The 27,614-nt window shown below is 39.6% G+C and overlaps 1 protein-coding gene across 1 annotated transcript; it reads right to left on the reverse strand.

Annotated features, from left to right (window-relative positions):
* Positions 1-1,028: 1,028 nt before the first annotated feature.
* Positions 1,029-26,806, reverse strand: LOC116266769 (SCY1-like protein 2 A). The gene is made up of 14 exons (XM_031648106.2): positions 26,089-26,806; positions 25,027-25,131; positions 21,544-21,654; positions 20,321-20,503; positions 19,318-19,444; positions 17,037-17,098; positions 16,854-16,940; positions 16,364-16,450; positions 5,427-5,540; positions 4,519-4,647; positions 4,189-4,251; positions 3,897-4,058; positions 2,892-3,010; positions 1,029-2,544 (listed from the first exon to the last, which is right to left on the reverse strand). Exons 1-14 carry the CDS (start codon positions 26,578-26,580, stop codon positions 1,569-1,571), a joined length of 2,817 nt encoding a protein of 938 aa, XP_031503966.1. The 5' UTR covers positions 26,581-26,806; the 3' UTR covers positions 1,029-1,568.
* Between the last annotated feature and the right edge of the window lie 808 nt (positions 26,807-27,614).

The raw sequence follows: 27,614 nt of genomic DNA on the forward strand, positions 1-27,614 counted from the left end.
ACTTGGAAAGTGATATGGCCAAGAACCGATTGGATAATTTGGCTTAATCGACAGACTAAACTAGGACGAAGAAGAGACTTGCAACAGTTCTTAAGAGCAGGTCATCCCCATCGAAGGATCTGACGTATGTACAAAAGATTCTGGGATTCAGATCCTTGAGAGCTCAAGTTCTTAAAATGAGATGGACTTTTTAGTTGACAATCGCAACATTCCTTTTTCTATTGCACCACTGAATGTGGCACAACTAGATTTAGTACCTTCGCCTGCCCTTTCTTCATGATATACAATCATAATTGGCTAATTGAAAATTAGTGGTTAGAACAAAACATGATAGAAGTTGATATGCGTGAGTGCCATGTGCAAGTTTATATATATATATATATATATGTGTGTGTGTGTGTGTGTGTGTGTGTGTGTGTGTGTATAAAGAAAAAGTAAAGGCAGCTAGTAACATGCAGACCGATCTACATTAAATTTGGATCCAAATTGAAGTAGTTGATTTCAATCAAGAAATCCACATTGGATTGGTAATCAGATCTAAATACCGAATCTGATCAATGTTTGACTTTCATTGACACATCCAAGTCTTAGTAGGAGGTGGACAAGGCTTTGCATGTCTTACATTCAAATCCAAATGCAAATCCTAAAAATCAGTTGACACACCCACCCCCCACCCCGAAAAAAAAAAAAAAAAAAAAAAAACACTGAAGTTCCAGTGGACTAAAAACCCCAACATTACGAAGTACGTTTAATGAGGATAAGAACCAAATTATGTTCGCCAATGTTTCCCCTTCGCCACTTGTTTGCGATTAGGTGATAGCATTCCGATCCGACACAGTAGCTAATGGCAGGAGAGCCAATGTGACTTCCCTGAGCCAGTCGATTAAACCCAAGGTCTTCGAGATGAAGAAGGTCAAGAAAACGTACATAAAACGCAATAAGTCTCCGCCACTCGAGTTCCTTCTACAGAGATCCATGAAAAATGAATGTAGAGAGAGAAAATGGGGGAAAGAGAGAGTGGGAGACTATAAAATATGAACAATTTTGCCATCAAACTCATTATATGAAGTTATAAAAAATGAAAAATCTACTCCCTCGTCGCCGAGATATGTTTCTCAGTATCAATAGCAACGAGGTCTATTTCCTTCAAAAACCTGACAGCAGTGCAAAATGGAAAACTTGGAATTTTCTTTTTATTACAACCAGCGACCTTCTGTAAAGGTCTGGAGGGACTTCAAAGAATTACACTGGACAAATCCTCGAGCCATATGAGGAATAAACAAAAGGAAAACAATAAAACAAAACCCTAAGTATACAAATATCTGTCATACCCAAACTACTGAAGAAGCAAGCAGATAGAATGCTACACGAGGGTCATCGATGTATCTTTTTTATATATTGAAAACCAAGCCTGCAGGCAGCAAGGATGCATAACGAATCCCATTTGTATCCGCCTGTGTGTGATGTTGATGCCTTGCATTTTTTGGAGGCTAGGTGCATTACGCCGCTGTTAACTAGCCACGGCCAAAAATAACCATACCACTTCCATCTTCGGCAGAAAATAGTCATTATAGCAGATCCAAAAGAGGCGGTTGTTCAGGTTTTGCTTTTGGATTTTTCAATGAATACAATGAGGCAGAATCTGTGCGCCCCTGGTGTCTACCTCGCCCTCCTCCGCTCTTTCCAGCCGGTGGGGGTGGAGCAATTCTCAGTGGGGGTGGCTGCTCACTTTTGGCTGATGGAAACATGGACCCCAGGTCGACTTCTTTTCTAGCTGTCTGAATGGCAGAAGTACCTCTCCCGACTGAACTGTTGATAGGAAAACTAGAGCTGCTAGCGGTGTTTATGGTCGAGGACGGGGTCTGCTCATAGAGTTTCGACAGACCGATTGAATTGTTCAAGGGTAAGCTGGCAGGGTTAGCATTGGGCACTGGTCTCCCTTGATTTTGGAAGGATGTTCCCATTGAGTTATTGATGGTCGAGCCCAAGCTTGCACCCATACCTGGTTTTCCCTGATTCGGCATGCCTGTTGAGTTATTGATCATGGAGCCTAGACTATTATTGACAGTGTGTGTTGGGCGTGGAGGCCAATCAGCAAATGGGTCAATTTCATCGAAACCAGAATCCCCAGGCAGTTGAGGATTGGATTTCTGTTTGTCATTCTCAACCACCTGAGAACTCTGATCAATAGTAGGTGCCAGAGGTGGCCACTCGATATCAACAGCAGGACAGGACAGAGGAACATGAAGATCAGGTGCTGATGTTGACTGAAACTGGGAGTTGGCAACCGGTGTTGGCTGGGAAGTAGCTGCTGCCGACTTTGGAGGTAAGTTGGACTCCTGTGCACGGTATGACGAAGTAGTTTTTTTTAGCATCGAACCCCAATCAGAGTCCCATGAACTGGTAGACTTTGTTGAAGATGAATGATGTCCACTTGGTTTCTGCACAGCCTCGGGTGGATGACCATTAACTCCAGTTTGCTTGACACTAATGTCCGCAGCACCTGAATCACTCACCGACACCCCACGTTTCTCTTCGATTTTCCTGGAGAATTTTGAAACTTAAGCAACTCAGACAAATGCAGTTTATGTAGAGTAACAATCAGAAAACTGTACGAGCAACCAATGTTATCTTCAGAAAATTTCATGCAATTTTACTGTGACCTTTCTGGAAAGGCAAAAATTCAGGAATAAACTCGACAGTAAGCTTAACAGTATAGCTCTAAAAGGAGAAAAGGATGAAAACATAAGAAACATGAGTTTGGACCTAGAATGCAGTCATTTTCAGTAACCACTATGAGCTGGAAAAGAAAAGAAAATTGCATTTTCATGATGGTGACCACCAAAACTATTAAGTACATTGAAAACTAATCCAGATAAAGAACGACTTGCCTAAGGATATCTTTGACGAAAAGCATGAACTTCCCAAATTGTTGAACATTCAACTGCTGAGCTATAAGAAGTGGCACAAGCAACGGGAGGACATGCTCTGCTGCAAATTCCACGCCATACTGAGGACAGGGGAACACAAAGCATTAAGAGAGGACCAGGGCAAAATAATGCAAGGTCAATGGAACATGCTTTATCTCGGCATCTTCACGATTGATTAGGCCACAAGAACAACAGGATAAATTAGAAAAGACAAATACATGCACTTTATCCAAGGAAAATCCATAGTATACGCATACCACATGAAATGCCCCAGTGAAGTGCTAACATATAATGGATCTCAAGATTCTCAAATAAAAAGATCAAATCAAAGTTGCAGCTACCTCAGGTATGTAGACCTAGAGCTGCCTAACTAAATTTGATTAGGCCAGCAATATGGCAATATCCAAGCGAGCATCATTCAGATTGCTGCAAGTTGCCCTCCAGATAATATATTCTAACAATAGTGCACCAGGAGCACACTAATGGAAAACAAGTCAAGGAAGTTGAGAAAAAGGAAAGGAGAAAACAAAGGAGAAGGAGGAAATTCTCAGGAAAAGGAACTCCACATACGCAGCTACTAGAACCAGCAAATGAGGACAAAAGCATTTAAGACTATCAATATCTCCTCATGACAATTCAAAAAAAAAAAACTCAGGAATACTTTCGAAGCATGGTCGTTCTTGGGAAAATCCCAAAATTTGTACAAAACTAAAATGAATATTTTATCTTATTTTATGTTAAATTTGTCCACGTTGCAATAGGCCTAAGAGCCTAAAGAATCTCAGAAGCTTGATCGATACACTCAATTCAGGCACATGATACAACCAATAATATGACCTAACTGCACAGCTATTTCGGGATACATAAGACCAATAGCTAACAGGACATCCAGCTAATCAAATTCAGCCTTTTGCTTGGGGCGTTCACCGAACATCACAAAGAGATGGTGTTAAGCAGAAATTTTACCTGTTTATACATTGAGTTTGCAACACCTAATGTACACATAAGAGTAGGCACAGACCGATCAACAGCAGTACAACGCTGCAGTGTCTGCAAGATGTCTAATGCTGCATGCTTGTCCAATGACGATACCAAATCCCCAAGGCATAGTAATGCATTTACGCGCACCTGCCAGAAACAAAAACACTTGGCAGTTATCATCATGAAGGAAGTTTCAAAGAAAATACGTCTATCTGCATCCATCTGTGCAGGTAAAAATGAAAATGTCTAGCTAAGATATTCAGAAGCAGAAGCATACTGCAGCAACTGTAGTCTTAAGAGCCAAGCCATGAACACGGGGCAGAATAGCTTGCTTCACCAGCTGCAATAGAAGTAATTGATATTCAATAACATGATTCATTTTCAATCACATTCTTGACATTATAAAAGAACTAAATAGATGAAGAAGGTTCTTTTGGAAAACTATAAACTACTGTGGTAGGAGTAGGAGTACCATACATATATTTTATTCCGGGTACAATGTTTTAAACAAATAATGCAACAAGAGAACAAAAAAACACAGAACTAGAATCTAACACACAATATGCAAGAAATTCAGGATATTAAAAATGTCCAAACTGTTGATCACCTGGCTGTCAAGTTGTTTTGCAAGGCAAACGGTTCTTCGCAAAACTTCTTCTTGTATGCGTACATCAGCATCATCATAAGCTCGGACGAGCAAGGGAAGCACGTGAGAGAGTAAATGCTCATGATTAGCCTACAGAATGACAAATCAAGCATAGATTGTTCAACCTAAGCTCTGCAAGATATCTGGAATAATAATAAAGAATAAAAAACAAAGCATTCCAGCTAATAATGATGAAGCAAGAGAAATATCATAAATTTGATCAATGCACTTTGAGGTGCGGACAGCAAGATACACAGATAGGTCAAGATACACGCCATAACCTATCCCGAAGCAATAGAAGGGATACTAATTACTAAGCAATTTTGACCTACTCAAGCTAACATTCCAAACTTTTAATGGAACAGAAATTGTAAGCAGGTTAGTGGAAATGTAATCACAATGAGTTCTGGGTGCATTTCACTGCCAGATAACTTTTGTTCTAATCCACTAGTTCCAAAACGGATCATTCAAAATCAATCCCTCTTCCATTCTCAGGCACAAAGTAGTAAATATTTGTTTTATGTTTACATAGTTGATGACCAACAGGCAAGGATTATTTATTCCTCAAACACATGGCCCATATTATTTCATTTTGAAACATGCTCAGCATGTTATTTTGACTAGTGGAGCTTGATGATCACCAACTTTTAGTGGCATAAGATAGAATGAAGCATGGCAACCATATTTACTTTCATTAAATTGTGAAGCCAAGAAGAGAAAGCATATTAGAACACCACGCCCTAAAACCTATGTAAATCCAAGTATGGATAAAGATAGATCAACTCATGTATGTATACGCTAGAAACCAACTTGAAGGTAAAAAATGATCTGTTCTAGTAAGCAAGTCAGAAACATGAGGCCTCAGGTACCTTGCTGATAATTAACTCAGCATGTTTCACTAGCAGCAACAATGTTTCACCTGAAGCTGAAGCCAGTACAGGAGTAAGTGCTGGTAGGGTTGAGAGCTCAAACTCATTTCTATCCTGCAAAAAGGACATAGCTATTAACAAATTATCCACAACAACGAAGAAACAAAACAATTTCCATCTTAATATCAATTGATAGGCCATGACCCTAACACAAGTAAATGCATATAGTACCATGTGAACCACAAGAAACAGAAAGATAGGCTGCTGGCCACAATTCAAGTAAATCTAAGAAGATAGCATCCTTTAATATACATCTAATTTGATGAGATCCTTTCCCCCAAAATAAGACAACAAAATATGCTTCTCCTTTTAGACAAGATGAGGCTGCCAGAGCCTGATGCACGTGTAGGAAGTGATGCAAGGAGCACTCAAGAGCTTAAACTCTCAAAAAGGGATACGGAAGAGAAGAGGAAACAAGAAACATGTTCACTTGATTCCTTCTCATTTTTTGTCACAATACAGAAAAATCCTGAAGATGAGTGTTCATATTACTTCAAGATGCATACAACAACTTAATGATTTAATATTTAGCAAAAGAGAAGAATATGATCTTCACTGGAACTTTACACTTGCCCCTCTTGTCAAACTTCTCAGCTTTCCATGATAAATGCCTCAAATTATATCCCGATGTAATTTCTATCCTTCGTGATATTTGATCACATTGTCACTCAGTATTCCTACTCCAATCACCTTCAGAAACAATAACGCCCTCACCTTTTCAAATTCCAAGAAAGCTTCATGATCCATGATCATAGAAGATGACAAGATATTAAGACACCAGAGAGCAGTGAACATTATGTGGAAAGCATTTGAAACATGAATAGCATATCCAACTTAAATATATATCTGAAGAAAATGCCAGAAAGCAGTTTATGTAATCCAATTTATGCAGAACCAAGAGTATTGCCTGAATTAGGGCACATATACATGGTCTTCTAGCTGCTCAATAATATATTAAGCTGTAGTATGATGACATCCATGTAACAACAATAAACAGACACCCAGAAAAATGGCAATGCCCTTGCATGAGATCCAACTGGATGCACAAAAAGTAGGCAGCCCTGGATGAGCCAAAGCCTGCTCTAGATAATCCTGAGTCAGTTGTATAGTTGTGCCACCTTAAGAACATTTCTCCACAGAAAATATATACACATGAACAAGTTCCAAATTTCAGAAAAAACCTCCAAAGATGCTTGGGGACACCATGATTCAGGTAAATATGAAATTGAATACTTTACAGTTTACACTGCTGAGGAAACGTGTTGCTTTGGTATTTAACGTTTTATGTATTTTGGAATTTAATATTAGGTAGCTTTCTGAATTTTTAAAATTTTGTTGGACTCTTTATGTAAAGGGTTAAACATAACTCTAATCCTTATTTAGTCTAATGGAAAAGGAGCAACAGATTGATGACTGCTACCTATTCTCTCCTCCTTCCTCATGGTCTTCTCTTCTCCACCTCTCTATGCAACATGGTATCAGAGCCTCGGACCTAGGACCGTGTTATCTAGGGTTTCACGCGGCTTCCCTCCTTCTCTCTTTTCTAATCCCTTCATTCAAGAAAAGGTTGGACGTCTAAAGTTGCTGCTGCCTTCAAAAGACACGGTGGAACTGTTTGATGAAAAGAGGCTGATCACGTTCTGCATGTAGAGAGGTGATCTGCACCCTATGTTGCTGTCGAAGTCTTGATGTTGCTGAAGAACCTAATCGGATGAAGTTGACAAGTTGTTGTCTTTGTTCAGATCTGAACGTCGAAGTGTATCAGATCTAACTCAGGTGATGTCGTTGACAAACAGTTGATGTTGATCAAATCTGACTGTCGCAGAATATATTAGATTTGACTCCGTGGATGTCATTCAAAAAAAAAAATCAGACCAGAGAACGTCTGATCTGCTTGGCCATGTGGTGCAGAGTTGATTCTCAGTCAAAATGGAGCTGGTTTGTCTTGAAATCTGATTGCAGTAAGTCTGCGAATGTTGTTTATGTTCAGTTTGTCGTAGGTTGGTGTTGAAATTTGGCTAAAAAAATCTGTGCTTGCTGGTATATATCCTGTCTGCTGGGGGCTTTTATAGTTATCTATTTTCGTGGTTTTGGTTTCGTGGTTCTAACATGGCTGCCAACAATCTATACGACTTGATAGAACTGAATCTGAAAATCAGCACATAGAGGCTGGTGTTGAGTACAAAGCTTTCTCAAGTCCATTCTCGTTTGGATCTACTATCAAACTTGATGGAGCCAACTATGATGTATGGGCTAGAACCTTCATGTTGTCAGTCGTTGGACATGGAAATAAATATATATTGAAAGAAGATGAACCAGTTGAAAAGACTGGGAAATACGCACGATGGGAGGAAGAAAACAGCATTATTAGTGCTTGGCTTATAAATAGCACTCAGCCCCACATTGCAGCAGGGCTTTGTTATTATAATACAGCCAAAGATATGTGGAATTCTCTTCGGTAGACGCACTCTCAAGACAAAAACATCAGCAAAATTTTACAAGTTCAGCAAGAATTGTTACACAGCAAGGTGACATGGATTTCATAAAATACTTTACAAAGTTGAAGTTTACTTATGAAAAGGTGAACTTAAAACCGCCCTGTAAGCATTGTCTCAAATCTCACATGGAGCAAATGATTGTGGTTAAATTTCTTGCTAGACTATCTTCTGATTATTCTGCATCCAAGGCTCAAATGCTTACAGGTTCAGATTTTCCTGATCTTGATTAGGCCTTTAATAGACTGTTAGAATATCTTGTGTAAGGGAACCGGGTCTGGATATGGACCCGGTTCCATGGGCACGGGAACCGAGGGTGGCTTGGTACCCTAGGCGGGTTCCCCCTTTATAATCCCACTTTGTGTTGTGTTGTTGATTAAGTGGAATATATTTTCTCTCTCCTAGGGTTGCGGTTTGGCCCCTAGGTTAGAGCTTCTCCGTGGTTTTTCACCTCTTCTTGAGGTTTTCCACGTATATCGTGTGCCTCTTCTTTTTCCTCTCTTCCTTGCATATTTCTACATGGTATCAGAGCCACCGTGTGTGGGTTTTGCTCTGTGATCGTGCGTTTTCATCGTTTCTGCCGCTGCTCGTCTCCCGCCGTTGCCGCCATTTCCAGCGCCGCCGCCTGTTGCAGCGCCGCCGCCAGTTCGAGCGCCGCCGCCGGCGTTCTTTTTTTCAGCGCCGCCGCCGGGGTTATTTTCAGCGCCGTCGTCTTTCCTACATCGCCGGCGTGAGCCGTCGCCTGGCGTCATCGTCGCCGTCGCAGCCGTCCTAGCTATCACCGCCAGTTACTCTTCCGCCTCCGCTGCCTCTTGTCTGTCGTCTCTGGTGCTGGGGATTGCTTCTCTTTGGTGATTGTGATGGTCGAAGCGATGACTCCCAAGATCGATGATGCCCTAGATACGGGCAGCATTACCAAGAGCGAGAACTTGCCTGTTCAAGTCACCTCCATCCGGCTGAACAAGGACAACTATCTCTCTTGGTCTGCGGCCCTAGAAATCGGGATAACCAGTCATGGTCGCCTGCCTTATATTACTGGGGAGAAACCTGCACCTTCAAAAACGGATCCGCGATGGGCGACTTGGGCGTTGGAAGACAGTCAGGTGAAAGTATGGATCATTAGTTCTGTTTCTGCAGATATTCAACCTCTGATCTTGCGTAAATCGACTGCATACGACATGTGGACTGTGCTTGCGAGGATGTATGGCCGTAAGAAGAGAGTATTGCGTGCGTATCAAATCAAACGTAGCATCTACTCTCTTAAACAGGGTGACTTGTCTGTAGCTTCTTTCTTTGCAGCCCTGAAGACTAAATGGGAGGAACTAGACTACCATGTGAATGATGATTGGCATTGTGGTTCTGATCATGCCCTGTACTGGGACAAAGAATGGATGGACCGGACTTTTATTTTCCTTGGAGGCTTACGTGATGAATTTGAATCCATTAGGAGCCAAATTCTTAATTGTGACGAGATTCCCGGGATTGAGGAGGTGTATGCCCGGGTGGAATCTGAGGAACAACGTCGTCAAGTTATGCATATTGACTCCAGCCATGGGAGCTCTCCCTCAGCGTTTGTCAGTCGTGCCTCTGGGATTGGACAACGTTCTGTTCGACGTTGTAGTCATTGTAACAAGTTGGGGCATTCTGTGGATTTTTGTTGGGATATTCATCCTGAGAAGAGACTTGTTCGTGGTCGCCCTCCTTCTAGTCGGCGGGGTTCTTCTGTTCCTGACTCTAGTCAGGGTAGTTCCTCAACTGTTGAAAAATCAAAACTTTCCTCAGATCAAATCAAGGAATTACAAGCTTATATCAGTCGGCTGTCTACTACGCAAGAGGAAACTTCCACGTCCGAAGGAGCTAAATTAGCTCAAGCTCTTGTAGCCACAAGCGATCAAGGTAATCCCTCACTTGGTGATTGGATTGTTGACAGTGGGGCTACGCATCATATGACAGGGAATCCTAAGCTGTTTTCTTGGGGTATTCTCCAACTCAGAAGGGCTATAAGTGTCTTGACCCTACTACCTCCAAAATTTATGTCTCTCGGGATGTTACCTTTCATGAACATGAGGCGTATTTTCTTGTGAATCCTCTTCAGGGGGAGTATATAGAGAAAAGGGTGGAAGAGTATTCCTCAGACCAGCTGGTTCAGTTTATGGATTTTTTAGAGTACAAGGTCAGCCACAGTGTGTCAGAGACAGTCAGAAGTGATAGCGACAGCCCTGTGCAAGGGAGCTCTGTGGATGATCAGCCCACAGCCCGTGATCATCTGTTCGGCCAGGTGCACGTCAGGAAGAAGACAGATGTGGTTGAAGGTGTGGATGTAACCAATCCCAATCCTATGAGTTCCCCGGATGACCCAAGTCCAGTGGATGAAGAGCTTCCCATAGCCCTGCGCAAGGGAACCAGGTCATGTACTTCTCACCCTATTCAGAGATTTGTCTCTTATGCGAAACTTAGTAAGAATTACAAATGCTTTATTACATCCTTGTCTAAGTCTGTGATTCCCAGGTGTGTGGAAGATGCCAGAGAGGATCCTAAATGACTTCAGGCCATGACAGAGGAGATGAATGCCTTGGCAAAGAACAACACGTGGGAAGTTGTTGATATCCCCAAGGACACTCATTTGATTGGTTCCAAGTGGGTGTTTAGTGTGAAGTACAAACCTGATGGTACTGTGGAAAGGTATAAGGCTCGCCTTGTTGCAAAGGGATTCAGTCAGAAATATGGTATTGATTATCTTGAAACTTTTGCCCCTGTTGCCAAACTGAAAACCGTGAGAGTCATCTTAGCACTTGCTGTGCAAAAGAAGTGGAGCATGGACCAGCTTGATGTCAAAAACGCATTCTTGAACGGCCGTCTAGAAGAAGAGGTCTATATGAGCATGCCCCCTGGATATGCCCAAAGCGGAAGATGTTGTCATCTCAAGAAAGCCTTGTATGGACTAAAGCAGTCTCCTAGAGCTTGGTTTGAAAGACTGAGGATAGTGATGAAGACTAATGGGTACAAACAGGGAAATGGTGCTCACACCCTATTCATTAAGCAGAGAAATGGTTTGGTGAGTCTTCTTCTTGTATATGTTGATGATATGATTGTCACAGGTGATGATGAAGAAGAGAAAAAGAAGATGAAGGAGAGGTTAGCTGCTGAATTTGATCTGAAAGATTTGGGTAAACTAAGGTACTTTCTGGGGATAGAGATTGCTCGATCAGAGACAGGGCTTGCTATGAGCCAAAGGAAGTACACCCTGGATCTTTTAAAGGAGACAGGTAAACTTGGATGTAGGCCCTTTCTAACCCCAATGGAGTCTAGTACTAAGATAAGCATCAAGACTGGCAACATCTTGGATGAGGAAGGCAAAGGTCGGTATCAAAGGTTGGTTGGTAAGCTCATCTATCTTACCCTCACTCGCCCTGATATCACCTATGCTGTGAATGTGTTGAGTCAGTTTATGCATGCTCCTACTGATTGTCACTGGAAGAGTGCAAAAAGAGTGTTGGGGTATTTGAAGAATGACCCAGGGAAGGGATTACTGTATACTCAGCAAGACCAACTTAATATTGAAGGTTACTCTGACGCAGATTGGGCAGGGTGCACTGATACGAGGAGGTCTACTACAGGGTACTGCATCTTTCTAGGGGGTAACCTGGTTGTTTGGAGAAGTAAAAGGCAGAAAGTTTGTTCTAGATCCAGTGCCAAGGCTGAATACAGGGCAGTTGCTATGGGAGTTACAGAAATGCTATGGTTGAAGATCCTTCTAACAGATATTGGAATTGAAATGGAAGAGAAGATGAAGATGTACTGCGACAACAAATCTGCGATTAACCTTGCAAATAATCCCGTCCTGCATGACAGAACCAAACACGTGGAGATTGATCGCCACTTCATACGGGAACGCATTGATTCTAAGGAGTTGATCCTGCCTTATATGAAGTCTGAAGATCAGATTGCAGATGTTTTAACCAAATCCTTATGTACATCTCAGTTTGAGAAAAATGTGAGCAAGCTTGGCATGTTTGACATGTATGCCAAGCTTGAGGGGGAGTGTTAGAATATCTTGTGTAAGGGAACCGGGTCTAGATATGGACCCGGTTCCATGGGCACGGGAACCGAGGGTGGCTTGGTACCCTAGGCGGGTTCCCCCTTTATAATCCCACTTTGTGTTGTGTTGTTGATTAAGTGGAATATATTTTCTCTCTCCTAGGGTTGCGGTTTGGCCCCTAGGTTAGAGCTTCTCCGTGGTTTTTCACCTCTTCTTGAGGTTTTCCACGTATATCGTGTGCCTCTTCTTTTTCCTCTCTTCCTTGCATATTTCTACATAGACTAAACAGATTGGTTATTACTCTTCCTCCATCCTCGAACAACTCACAGCCTTCTGCCCTTGCCTCATTTGGAGGAGGAAGAAGTGGACTATACTCTTCCCATGGTAGAGGAAGAGGCTGAGGTCCTGAAGGACGTGGAAGACTTCAGTGCACATATTGTGGTCGTCTTGGTCACTTAGAAGATAGGTGCTGGAACAAAGTGGGTAAACCTAACTCATCCACTTTTTCGAGTGTGACATCTTCATCTAGTTCTACTCCAAACACACAGTCTATCAATATAGCCCCTAAGGTGAATCCCACTGTTCAGTAGATGTTACTCTCTTAATTTAAGTCCAGCTGAAATTGATTTAATTATGGAGCATAGATCAAATGCTACACCTTCTACCTCATCGGCATATACAGCTGTCACAAATTCAGCATACTCTGCAGGTAAAACTACTTCTAAAGGTTGTTGGATAATTGATTCTGGAGCATCTAAAAACTTTTGTGGAGATACTAGTATTTCAAACCTGTAGAAATTTGATTTACCTCAACATGTTCGATTGGCGAATGGAAGACTATCGCCAGGAGATGTTTATCTTTCTCCATCTTTGCATGTTCATGATGTGCTATATACTCCTGAATTCCCAAAGAATTTGTTATCTGTAAGCAAACTAACTAAAGAGATGAATTGCAGAGTTATTTTTTACTCGGGTACTTGTGTATTTCAAGATCTATCGCCTGGGAGAAAGATTGGTGGAGGCTATGAGATAGATGGAATATACATCTTGCATACATCCGATAAGGAGGCATCATTCTTAGTTGATTCTTCTTCAAGTGCCTTCCAGTGGCATCTCAGATTGGGTCATCCATCATTCCCTAAACTTCGGCTGCTATCTCCTCATATTTCTTCCACAACGTCTATCGAGTGTGAAGCTTGTCAACTGGGCAAGCATAGTCGTACTTCCTTTCCATCGAGTCAAAGTCAGTCTAGCAGTCTATTTGATTTAGTTCATGTTGATGTTTGGGGGCCTAGTCGGGTTCCAAGTCGGTTGTCGTCTCGTTATTATCTTTCCATTGTTGATGATTTTTCTCGTGTCACTTGAGTGTTTCTGATGAAAGACATAACTGAAGCTCCTTGTATCTTGAAATTTTTCATATTGAAAATAAAAATTCAATTTAATTATTGTGTCAAGGTTGTTCGCACTGACAATGCTCTCGAGTTCAAATCTTCTCATTTACTTGAATTCTATAAATCCCATGGTATTGTACCACATTTTACATGCCCTCACACATCTCAACAAAATGGTGTAGTTGAACGAAAACATCGCCATTTGTTGGATGTAGCCTGCACAATCATGATTCATTCTCATATGTCTTCCGAATTTTGGGAGATGCAATTCTAACCGCATGTTACCTCATAAATAGAATGTCATCATCTTCCATAGACAACAAGATACCAATTCAAATTCTCTACCCAAATAGAGTTTTATTTTCTTTACCCCTACGTATATTTGGGTGCACATGCTTTGTACATAAACTTGGTCCCAATCGAGATAAATTAGTTGCGCAAGCAAGTAAATGTGTGTTTGTGGGATCTCTAAAAATCAACAAAGGTATCGATGCCTAGATCCTACATCTAATCGAGAGTTTGTCAATGCCGATGTAACCTTTCTCGAGTCGTCTCCATTTTTTCCTGCAAGTCCTTCATATTCAAAGTCTGAGATGCCATCTTCTGTTCCACTTCCAATTCCTCCAATTCCACTTGAGTCCCTTCCTTTTTCATCATCACCCACCTATTCCACTCCCTCCATTCCACGGTTTAAAGATCCTCCTCTCACATATTCAAGAAGAAATCCATCATCTAATGACCCTGCACCATCTTGCTCTCGGGAGGTAAGTAGTTTTGAATTACATGACATGTCTGAGTGTTCCCTTGATGCTTCTGTTCCTGATGAACTACCTATTGCACTACGTAAAGAGTTAGACAATGCACAATTCATCCTCTTTTTAAGTTTGTTAGTACAGCTCATGTAGGAGATCATATGTGCAAATTTATTGATGTTTTGTCAGCTACATCCATTCCTATTTCACATGAACAAGCTATGTTGGACTCTAGATGGATTCTCTAATATCTCGTCACACTTGGGATCTCGTTGAACCTCCTTCTGGGGGCAGATATTGTTGGCTCGAAATGGGTATTCACTATCAAGTACAACTCAAATGGTACAGTTGAGCGCTACAAGGCACGCTTGGTAGCAAAAGGGTACACGTAGACATATGGTATTGACTTCTTTGAAACTTTCTCTCATGTGGCACATTTGGGCACTATACGACTCATTATATCTGTTGCAGTTCATTATGGTTGGAACATGTACCAACTCGATGTTAAAAATATCTTTACTTAACTGAAGTGGTTTATATGCAGCAACCACCCGGCTTTGAGAAACAAGGAGAGTGTACCAAGGTATGTTTGTTAAATAAGGCTATATATGGTTTGAAACAGAGTCTCAAAGCACGGTTTCAGAAGTTGTGTGACATTGTGTCTAAGTTTGAGATCACCTTTAGATCATTCATTGTTCATAAAAAGGACTTCAAGAGGTATAGTTGTTATGGTGACATATGTGAATAATATTATTTTAACTGGTGACAATGAACAAGAAATACAAGACACAAAGAAGTATTTACAACAGCATTTTGTTACTAAAGATCTTGGCTCTCTACATTACTTCTTGGGGATTGAAGTGAAAAAAAGTAAAGAAGGTCTATTCCTTTCTCAAAGAAAATATGCTATTGATTTGCTACATGAAACAGGTATGACTGGAACTAAACCAGCATCTATTCCTATGAATTCTCGCACTCACTTATATGATGACAAATCTGAACCTATTGATTGCAAATCATATCGGTCTCTCATTGGAAAGCTACTATACGTAACAAACCTGATATATCCTTTGCTGTGGGAAAACTAAGCCAATTTATGGATAAACCAAGAAAAGCCCATTGGGATGCAGCCATGTTATTATTGAAATTTATAAAAGGCTCCCCTGAAAATGGTCTATTATTTAGAAAAAGCACTTCACTTCAGATAGAAGTTTATTCTGATGCAGATTATGCAGGCTCAATTGATGACAGAAAGTCCACTACGAGATTTTGTATCTTTGTTGGTGGCAACTTAGTCTCTTGGAAAAGTAAAAAGCAAGTTGTTGTTGTTCGATCTAGTGCAGAGTCAGAATATCGAGCCATGGCCCAAACAGCTACTGAAATCACATGGGTGAGAGGCATGCTAGAAGGTATTGGAATTCAGATAGAATTGCCTATAAAAATGCAATGTGATAATAAAGCGGCTACTTATATAGCAAATAATCCGGTCTTCCACGAACGGACCAAGCATATTGAAGTTGATTGTCATTGCATTAGAGACTTGGTCCAAGCAGGAATTATTTCTACTGAGTATGTTGCTTCTGAAGATCAACCTGCACATATATTTACCAAAACTCTTCCAATATCCAATTTCATGAAGTGTTGTAGCATGCTGAGCATGATAGAGATCTATGCTCCAGCTTGAGGGGAGTGTTAAGGAAACGTGTTGCTTTGGTATTTAAAGTTTCATGTATTTTGGAATTTAATATTAGGTAGCTTTCTGAATTTTTAAAATTTTGTTGGACTCTTTATGTAAAGGGTTAAACATAACTCTAATCCTTATTTAGTCTAATGGAAAAGGAGCAGCCGACAGATTGATGACTGCTACCTATTCTCTCCTCCTTCCTCACGTTCTTCTCTTCTCCCTCTTCTCCACCTCTCCACGCAACATACACCAAAAAAGGAAAATGGCAAGTTGTTTCTGCACACACAATCTGTAACTTGAGCACCCCAAAACTTGATATCCAGGTACAGCTTAATACTCCATGAGAGGGTAGATCACACAGTGAAAATGAACCTTTAGTCAATAGTCATCTAACATACCAAACAGCCAATGTAGGGAAGTACTAAACAAAAATCATATGAAAACAACATACATGTTAGAGTTTAGATGTCAAGAAGGTGCAATTCCAAGAAGGAAAATCTAAAGATGTGAACTTACTTGAGATTCAGCAATAGTTAGAACCATAGGTAATATCATTGGTTGCATAACCATGTTTCTAAGCTCTGCACAAAGAGGTGGTAGCACCTGCATGCGACAAGAATGTATAATTTCGTCATATCATGAGAAATTGTAGAATCAAGCCTTGCAATATTTGTTAAACTAACTAACGCAAAGACATCCACGCACCTACAAGATGAACAAATTATAGCAACTTGCTACATTAAAAAAGTCAGTCAATCCCAACCCATGAATCTATGAAGGATAACTAAATTTGGCACTTCCATAGAGACCATGTCACAGGTGTAGGTACAAAAGAGTGACGCAGAATTTTAAGAAGCACGCACACACAAAAAGAGAGAGAGAGAGAGAGAGAGAAAGATTAATCCAGAAAACATGAACATTCTACAGGAAAAACCAAGTTATATAAAAATCAGTTGTCAGTATAGCATAGGTAGGCATGGTAAAAAAAAAAAAGCCGAATGCAGACCTTATACCGTAGTACTCGGATGTCAAAATCCTTCCACATCTCTGATAATGCTTTTAGAAACTCAGATTTCTGCATGTTATCCCTTTCCTGACATGGAATCATTTATTAATTAGTGGTCTTCTTTTACATAAAATGTATTCTTTGAAATGCACAAAGTCAAAAATTAGTAGAAAATGGGCTTACAAGCATATGGTCCAAGAAGCGAAGAGCACGCAACCTGGTATCATCCCGGAAGAATGGAGACACTAAGAGACAAGAATGAGAAATTCAACAAAAAGAATTATGTAATGAAACAGAACAGATCCGCAAAACTACAGTCATTCCCTTAAACATACAAAATGCATGATCTTGAAAATAAAGCAACATAAGTCATCTGAAATTTAGGTGTTACTTAAACATGGCAGATCGATATACAGCTTAATGCTTACCAAATTCCCTAATGCTATAGAAACCCTAAACCGACCAAATTGAAAGGTTGCCTTGCTTGGATGATCAAGGTGTCTTACTGAAGCAACGAACAGATATGGGGAATTATGACAACCAGAATGATGGAGGATGCAGAAACATGCACTAAACAGATGTCAAAAAGACCATAAGCAGAAATGCGCTCAACGAAAATAAGAAAAATATCAAATGAGTTTTTGAAGCTCCAAACATTTCTAACGTAAGAACATAGGTGGAACAAAAAGAAACGTGAAAGTTTGGCAGTGATATGTTCCTAGAAATGTTTCATGTAATTCCCTCCTGTCCCTTCAAATGGTGGTGCACACTACGCAACACACATTGAATCTATTTCCTCATCTCCTAACAGTAGGGATGATTTCTTCATATCCAACTGACCACGCATATTCTCTTGGTTCTTTCGAGTAATAAGGACAAATAATAACAATTTATAAATTGCATTAGTGATCAAAATAATAGGGATTACAGTAACAGGTCAGGCAAAGACAAGGCCAAACAGTGGCAAGCAGTCAGGCAGACAAGATGTACCAACATGGCTGTCAATTATTTGTCAGCGTCATGTGCAAACACCATCCTTCACAACAAGTACATGTTTTGACCAACTTGAGCACTTGTCAGATGATAGATGCCAGCTAATGATGGCATGATGCAAATTTATTTCCAAATGATCATACCAGATAAAGGTGATAATAAAATCATATTAATTGAAAGATCAATCATGGACAGATTGCTTTCAGAACAACAACGAAGGAAAAAAAAAAGCATCAATTGTCATGCAGCAAAAGAAAATCCAATCCTAACAATAGAAAATTACTCCAGCCTAAACCAGGAAAGTCAAAAGCATAGCATAACTGCATATGCAACCATTTTATGGTATAACTAGTTGATCTTCCAGTAAGATAACCCTAATCATATCAGATGTCTACAATTTATAATTCTTCCTCATGTCAGCCAAGTATACCTGTCAAACAGGCATGGAACCGCTGTCCATGAATTCATCTATATTTCTCTTCCAATCACAAGAGTTCCAATGCAGGCTGCACTTGCTATTTTATTTATAATTCCCAATGTCATGGGCGTACTGTGTTTTCTAATGTCCTTGTCTTAACAAGGTAACTTAGCTCTAACAAAAACAAATTTCAAGTTCCAAACTATTTGTTAAATGTCCTTAATAGTTGTTCAGAATCTTTCTGCAATATTAGGAAGTTAAAATCTGTGTTTTAAAGTTTATCTTATTTTATTTGGACTGATATTGTAATTTTTGTTACCGCCAGCCCTAATCTCTTTTATCTTTGAGATTAGGGTAAAGTTAATTCAAAAATTACGCACTCTCTCTCTGGTCGTATCACTACTTATGAAAGTTCAATCTTCGTGCCAACTACATGCATCACATCGACATCCATTTCTGTCCATGTGGCATAGCATAAAAGGCTCACAACATCAAATGAAATGACCTTCCTGCATTGCATTACAAGACAGATGGAATACCAATACTGCAATACATGTTGATTGTTGACAATGAATTGTTCAGGCTTCACCCTTTGCAACAAAGAACAAGAGAAGACAAAACAACTTTTCTCTTGGCTACCAGCACAATTATTTCATTCTACACAAGGTATTATACTGTCTTTGGACTTCACAATAAGAGTAATAAAAGCAATTTTACAAACATTCAACCAATAGCATATGGGTATTCAAGGGATCCTACAAATGCAGAGAAGTCTCAATTCTGTGAGGCTAAAATGGTCAAACAGTTCTCTAACCTGAGAACCACCATTAAAGCAATTTGATTGCAATGATTCAGTTAAATAGTTACATTTTAGTCTAAAAGCTTAAAATGAGAAATGAAACATTCTTTGGTAAATCGGCAACCAAGAACAAATGCACTTATCATACCTAAATATGTTGGGTGCAATTTTAATTCCATGATTATAGAATTGTCCATCATGGGATGCATATTCTTGTACGAGCTAATTGAGCATAAACTAGAATAAGACGGCACCTGTGAAATCCAAGGCAGTGGGTCGGGAAAGACTGTCAACAGCTAGCATTCTCTGAAGATCACCAACAAGATCAGGTGGAATGCTTGAGAAAACATCATGAGATAGATACATCAACCGATTCATATACTGCAAGTACGATACAACAATGAGAAAATGCCTCATAAAAACATATACAGTACCACATGTAACAAAATAAAAGGGAAATGCTAAATTAAATCATCTGATCAAAATTTCAAGTGTATTTCATGATTGTTTCCGCACTGTAGAAGGGGCAATTCCAATCCTCGTAGGCTCATACAAAATTTTCACCCATTCATAGCAAAAGAGCAAAGTAGCAAATCCTTTAACGTGCAAAATTAGCAAGACATGAATGGATCTGCACCTTACTTCACATCCACATCTCAGGAAGGACCACTGGGAAGTCAATAAGAAATTACGTCTCACTAGGTTGTCAAAATAAAATGGCACAAAGGTTGAGCAATATATGAAAATATGAGAAAAAATGGGGATCATGGTGCTCCTGGAAATTGGAATAAAGAAGCAGCAGCAAGGCTAACTTGGAACATGAAAATTATAAAAGAACAATAATGGTGCCTGAGAATCTCAATTAACTCATAAACAGCTAGATTAAGTTAATATTACGAGATAAGTAATGTCCTATTGACATGCATTTGATAAACGGTTCTGAATTGCTTTCGTTCACTTAAATCTAGAGTAGAGCATTATTTGCCCATGTACCAGACTGACCTCTGAACATGTACTATGAGCTTGATGGTAACAGCAAAGAAGGAAATATACACATAGATACACCTTTTACTTCCCAGATTCAGTTTCCCGAGTAGCAAACACGTTGAGAGCACTATATACACATAGATGCATTTTTTACTTTGCATATTCAGCTTCCTGAAGTAACACCAAACAACGGAAAAAGAATAACCACTAGATTTGAAAAACGAACAAGCAAACAAAGAGGGTCCCAACAAGTACAAGGTTCCTTCTTACCATCTTAACATTGTTATTGCAGTCTAGGAGGGGCTTGTGTGCCAACAAATGATATGCAACACATGCAAGACTGAATATATCAGCAGCACATCCAATTTGTGTGTCTTTGTTGCGTACTAGTTCTGGAGCAATGTAATTTAGAGAAGGTTGAAGCGGAAGCATGGAATCCTCAATGTCATACTCCTACAAAATAAAATAAGACAAAAAATATCCAAATAAGAATTAGTAAGCATATATGATCTCAACAGTGTATGAGTTAGTTAAGAGATGTCCTGTCTGACTAAGTAATTTTATGTGTCAATGCAACAGAAAAATAGCAGAGGACATGTGCCATCACCCTAACCATATGCATGTTTGCTAAATGAGAAGACCACATAAAACCACCTGGACCAAAATAGCAGAACCGCCTTACTAGTTACTAGAGTTAAAGAAAAAGGAACACTAAAATTACATAGAGAAAAGTAAACTGCCACTGAAACATATCATTATAGAAACCACAACATGGCAAACGTCAACGGCAAATCCAAACCAATTAGCATGACAAGTTTTACCATCTTCTATACCATGTCAAACAGATATTTCTTTTGGACTCTCATTTTCTGTCATGTTGTATGCTAATCATATGAAAACCTGATTAAACTGGAACGAACCTATTTCTAAGCAGTATCCGCAATTATGTGTTTGGCAACTCATGCCAAGCAAATTTGTCAATGCAAATTCTGTTCATATATGCCTGTTGAACAAAAGAAACCCCATGCATTGTAACCACGAGCATATTGGTTTCATTTTTCATAAAGTTATGCCAAACAGTAAAAACAAAGAAAAACTAATTTGCACAATTTGAAGTTTTGAACACAACACTATCAAACTGTAGGTAAAGTTGTGAAGAGGTACCAACAACCTATTCAAAGCAGCTTATTTTCCCTTCTTGCATCTGCAAGAAAAAATGTCTTCCCCTCTCGAGTATAGTTACAAGAATGAGAAGGAGTAATGATGGTAAATTTATTTAGCAGGACATATGATTTGTACAAGAACAGAAAAAACATGTTATGAAAATTTGACAAGGCCATTTACAACTTCCAAAGGAGCAATGTTGGCATTATCTGTTACATTATGCATAAAATATTTCCAGTAGCCAGGACATCAGTCATGGCAGATATTCATAATCACATTCACTAAAAAAATTTGGAACAAATATTGATGAAGTACCATGAGCTACTCACCGCATAGTGAAAAGATTGTATGGTAGTTGAATCACCCGAATTCTGATCTGCAGGAATGGCAAAGCCAAATCCCCCAAGCTTCCAAGCTCCACTGGAAGTGATAAATACTGCCTGGTATAACAAAAACCCATCAAATGTTAACAGCATATATGAATCATCGAATCAGAGTAAAAGTTACTTGGGAAAAAATAAATCAGAAAACAGAATGATTTATTTAATTCAAAATGAAAAACAAAAATGAGAAGAAAATACAAATACTAGAAAAAAATTAATTCAAAGAATTAAGAATTCAACAGAAAGAACAATTAGGAGATACAAATAGGTAAATAACAATGCTCAGAAAAAATAGTATTTGCAGATTAGAATCTTAAAAAATAGAAAAAAAGTGTCTAGAAAGTACAAGACTACCATAATGGATATCTAAAGACCGAAAATCAGTTACCATAAAATCCACGATAGGAGGTGGAGAGAGAGAATGATGGGAAGGTGCTAGCTATACCTGGGAACTGCTCTCAGAAATCACAAGTTTCGGACAAAAAACATAATAAGTAAGCAAATGGACAATCTCCAACATATTCCAAACAAACTTAAATAACAACAAAAACTGGAAGACAATACACACACACACACACACACACACATATATATATATGATATTCTTGCTAAACATGCACCTGATCTTTTTTGAAATATGTCACACTCATATCCCCCATTTATGATTACTAATCAAACACATTAGGTGGGCCTATGAGGTGGCCCTCCAAAAAGGCCTAGGTAGGCTAAAAAAGCAAAAATGGTATACAAAAGGAAAAAAGGCAGGAAGGAAGAAGAGGGAGAGAAAGAAAATGAGAAGGCAAAAAAAACAGAAGAAAAAGAATGGAAAAAAAGTAAAAGTAGAAGAAGAAGCCGAAAATAGAAGGAAAAGACAAAACCTTTTTTCACTGAGGTGACTAGGTGGGGCAGCCTAGATGAAAGGTGAGTGCCTAGGGCCTGGCTGTGCTTATGCAGGTGGCTAGGCAAACATTAGACTACTAAGCACATGCGTGACATAGCAGGAAAGTGTGGAGGAGTTAAATTATAACAATAGCACTGGGAATTATAAGAAGCAGGATTCAATTACACTGCTTTTCGCATAGGCACCTGGCAACTTAGAAGTTAGAACTTACCCCCTAATATTCTTGCTAAACATGCACCCGATGTCTGTTGAAATATGTCAGACTCATATCCCCCACTTATGCTTAGCAATCAAACGCATTAGGTGGGCCAGGAGGTGGCCCTCCAAAAAAGCCTAGATGGGCTAAAAACGGTATATAAAAGGAAAAAGACAGGAAAGAAGAAGAGGGACAGAGAATATGAGAAGGCAAAAAAAAGAAAAAGAGAAGAAAAAGAATGGAAAAAAGGTAAAAGTAGAAGAAGAAGAAGAAGAAAATAGGAGAAGAAAAAGACAAAACCTTTTTTCACTGAGATTACTAGGTGGGGCAGCCTAGACGAAAGGTAAGTGCCTAAGGCCTGGGTGTGCCTACGCAGGTGGCTAGGCACACGTTGGACTACTAAGTACATGTGTGACATAGCAGGAAACTGTGGAGAAGTTGAATTATTAACAATGGCACTGGAAATTATAAGAAGCAGGATCGGTTACACTGCTTTTAGCATAGGCATCTAACAACTTAGAAGTTAAAACTTACCTCACTAAACCTCAAATTTAATGGTAGAGAAAACCAGCAAAATAATTGTACACTTAATAAAAGAGGAGAATGGAAGCTTCGACTTGATCAGGAAATATTTCCTATCTATGCGGTCAACATCTCTACAGGATGACAACCATGATTCATCATCACATGATTTTTTCAAGGCAAAAGCTTGCCCCAGACATATTGCAATTTGCAACATAAATTGGAAGATAAGTGCAATTATTATATCCATATTTATCTCTCAGCTTCCAACTATCAGTTTACAGCAGGGTGATTGACCACACCAGTCATTGCCCTCAAACTATTCCAGAGTAAAACAAGAAGCTCGTCCTTCAATGCTTCCATTGAATGATCATGCATCAAAAAATATGTGGCAAAATCTTTTGGTTATATCTCGATCTATCAATTCCATCCTCTTCTCAATAAAGGACTTAATGTCAGAGAACATACAAGCACATGAAATGGCCTCGATACACAAAAACCTATGTAACATAGGCAAGTGATAATGGCTGGTGTACCCATGTTGGTCTGCCAATTTTTAAACGTGGGTATGTTAAACCAACTAGGTACATGGTACACCTTGGATCTGGTCCAATTCACACCCAACTTGATCCAAAACTTTAATGTAAGGGCATTATCATTCACTCTCTTTCCTCCTTAACTCCCAAGGGGGTCTTCTGCACAGATGCATCATGTATGAACTTGTGAATAATTTTGCTTCTATTTTCCGGAGCCATGCATGAAGCTACACACACACATATATATATATAAATGGTACCCTGTATCTGCAATTTTTTCAAATTGCTGCATCCAAACTTTCACAGTGCATGAGCCGTCCAGGACTATTGAACTAAATGTTCACAGATTCAGTTGGCCCATAAGCATTTTTTTTTAGTGTAAAGCTATTCCTTAGATACTTGAGCACATGATGCCTTCAACAAAGGTCACTAAAAAAGCTAAGTGTGTTTATGCTTTTCCTATCATGTGTCTTATTATCCTGGTGTATAAGCTCATAGAAAGACACCTGTTATGAAGATAAAAAAAAGTTATTAAATGATGTACTTTAATGGTTTTACACCTTAGACATTCACTATTTGTCTTTTGTTTATGTCATAAGACTCATAACACTAAAATTTAGGTTGATAACTCTCTAAGTCATTGGGTCAACCCTTAGACCCAGAAGCCAGTAGTCAAGTGACTCAATCCCAAGTAAAAAGGTTGACCAACCATGCACACTTATCATTTTGATCAGTTAGTTATTCATAGATTTATTAATTAGAAAGTTCTGTACCAACACTAAATTTGTGCTCTGCCATTTGAAGGAGGCGTTAAGTTTAATAATATTTTAGAATTCTCAGGAATTAAGCGAGCAAAAGTGCATAGACATCCAAGGTACAAAACACGGAAATACCTACTACAAGGCAGGAAAGAAACGCAATAAAAAAAAACTTTCATGCCTCAACCCAAAAAAAAAATTGCAAAACTAATGTGACAACAGTACAAAAACTTTTGACAGCAGACCACCATAGTCCAGTCAAGCAAAAGCAACACAATGCAATACATGACAAATTAGGAGACAATGAAAAAAATATATATTTTAATTGCCTAATAATAAACTACGCATTCACACATGCTCAGAAGCATGCATGTATGAGAGTCCCACACACAGCTCATAGGGACTCACAGCTGATAGTTGAAGCAGCAAATGACTAACCAAAAGCAGCTATTACATGAAAAATGAACCAAAAACTAAATCGAGGCATGATATCCAGTGGCAACGAATAAGGATTACCTCAGGTGATATGGCCCTGTGAATCAGTTTGGCATGGGTATGCAGAAATTCTAGAGATTCTGCAACTTGAAGTAGGCCATGCTTGATCTCCAACTGTCCCATTTCCTACATGAAATGGAGGTTATTTAGCACCTAAAAGATGGTTCTGCAAAAGAACTATTCATTATAATTAAATGCATTGGTTTCTTCAAAATCGTGAATGCCAACATGATATCAGCTAGGGGCAAATTTACTACATGACAGATTAGCAAACTCAACCAGCCAATTTCTGTGAATTATACTGCCATCTGCTTTTGCAATTAAGTAAACGCCCGGTGTCACTTGCACTGATAAACCATCTCCATTTTTCAACATCAACTTAAAGAATAACACTCTTCCGTGTATTTTTTTTAATAAAAAAATAAATCTCATCGTAAATTTACAGAAGTGTAATTTCCACCTTTCTTTCAAGACTAAAAAGGGTCCTCTATTATTACTCTTCCATGCAAGTTTTTCTCAAGAAAGAGATATTTCCATGGATATATACTTAAAGGAAGACAAGAAGACAGGCAGAGGTACATACAACAGAAAAATATAGCCAATGATCAAGATAAATTGTGAGCTCAGCACAAGGCCGATGTTAGGGTGTACATGAATATGGTGGATGTACTAAATAATGACGACGATATCAGTGCTGGATAAAAAGGTAGTTTAAGGTAGACGCAAGGCAGAACATACAGTAGTGAAGGGTACACTTCAGTAGCAAGCACGAAGATTGTGATTGACATTATGTGACCTAAGGCATCAAGGGATGGTTCAATAAAATTAAGGAGAATGACGAAAGAAGTAAACCTATTATGTCTCCACATTATACAGCAAGAACGTGGGAATTCTGGATGGTATACGATTTTGGGACAAGGAACCATGAAACAGAAAACAGAATGACGCACACAAGGATTCACCAGCACTTTCACAACTACAGACACAAATCTCCAAAAGAATGGAGCCAATAACCAGCACAGACTCATAAAAGTAAAGAGCAGCGAAAGGAACAACAAACAGATCGTAGCGGCGTCCGCTTACCAACCCTTTCAGCTCCGTCGGCACCTTGCCGATGTTATCGAAATTTCCCAAGACGTTGGCGACGGAAGCGAACAGCGGCTCCGTGACCATCGCCATGGCCGTCTTGCTCTCATCCAAAGCCTGGACAACATGAACAACACCAGGGTGGCGGAGGCGAACGAGGCGAGCTGCGTCGGCCCGGACAATATCTAGAAAGGCGTCCTCGACGGTCTTCGAAAGGCCTGCGCGGGTACGGGCTTCAGAGAGAGCCTTCTTGTCAAGAAGCCAAATGCAGACGAGTGGGTACTGGGCCTGGGATGGCTTGGCCTTGGGCCTGCCCGAAAAGAGCTTCCAAGCGAGACCCGGGCCACCGGAGCCGATCTGGTCTAGAAGGTCGTAGTCCTGGAGCGCCCTCGGCCCGGTGACCTCCTGCACCGTCGTCTGCACCGTCTTTTCGATTACCGCCGCGGTCTTCGCGAGCGCCTGCGTTAGGGTCTTCATGTTGATCGACATCGCGGGATCGGAATTCTTCCCGCCAATCTGCCGACCGCCGGAATCCGAACTCCAGAGAAGATCTCTCTCGCTCTCCCTCTCGAAGGAGGAGGAGGAGGAGGAGGTGGTGGAATTAGGGGAATTGACAGGAAGACGCCGACGACCAGCAGCTTCGTCTTCCCTTCAGATCTCTCTCTTTCCTCCTAATGGTTGCTGAGATGCCTACGATGTTTGTTGTCCAACATTTTTGGTTCGATGAGGCACCGAGAGAAACACTTTACCAACAAGCCCATGCTGTTGGGAGCTTCCTTCGTTGCCAAGGTCGGTGACAAACCTGTCAATGAATGGTCTCCTTATTTGTCAATAATTCACATTCACCACTTGGAGAACTTGAAATTCAAAGTCATGCATGGTGTGATGTTTCCCTCTTCATGTTCCCCTAATAATTAAATCTTCTTTTACCATATAGCTTGCTTTCTCATGTCTCTTTCGTGCATCCCTTTCTCGTCCATACGTGAATATGATGCTTTAAAAGAAAAATAATGAACTTCTATGAAAAGTATCTCATTTTTGCTTATTTGATTTAATATTTGTCTATATAAATTTATTTGGTATTTTTGCATATTGTTTATATTGTTTCCTTGTAATTTTTATATATATATAATGGAAAATTTGAAAACCAAATTTTACTATAAGACTCATTTAATAGCTCAACAAGATAACGACCTTTCCTCCTTTTAAAGCATCTATGTGGAAAAGTCTTCTCAAATTTAATGTAAATTTAATGTAAGGTTTAATGGGGTTCCAAGACAATTGGGTGATAAGCTACCTTACTCGAATGGGTCTTAAGTTCAAACCTTGTCATCACTTTTTAATGAGTTACTCTCCAAACCTTGTGATCACTTTTTAATGAGTTACTCTTTAATGATATGTTTATAACAACTCGTTGGTTCGGTAGATTCCAACCCGCTCCCTAACAGTTTAGACTCCAACATCAAAAAGACCAGGAACTAATACAATTTTTTTATCAATGATCACATTTATAAACCTTTAAA

Source organism: Nymphaea colorata, chromosome 13, assembly GCF_008831285.2.
Source record: "Nymphaea colorata isolate Beijing-Zhang1983 chromosome 13, ASM883128v2, whole genome shotgun sequence".
NCBI classification, from domain to species: domain Eukaryota; kingdom Viridiplantae; phylum Streptophyta; class Magnoliopsida; order Nymphaeales; family Nymphaeaceae; genus Nymphaea; species Nymphaea colorata.

Bases quoted from the DNA above. Each gene is read 5' to 3' on its own strand.
- LOC116266769 (XM_031648106.2), bottom strand. From the start codon at position 26,580: ATGTCGATCAACATGAAGACCCTAACGCAGGCGCTCGCGAAGACCGCG. The intron at 4,252-4,518 runs GTGATCAACAGT...CTTCTATTGCAG, and splicing joins CAAAACAACTTGACAGCCAG to CTGGTGAAGCAAGCTATTCT. The intron at 3,011-3,896 runs GTAAAATTTCTG...CCCTGTCCTCAG, and splicing joins CAAACTCAATGTATAAACAG to TATGGCGTGGAATTTGCAGC.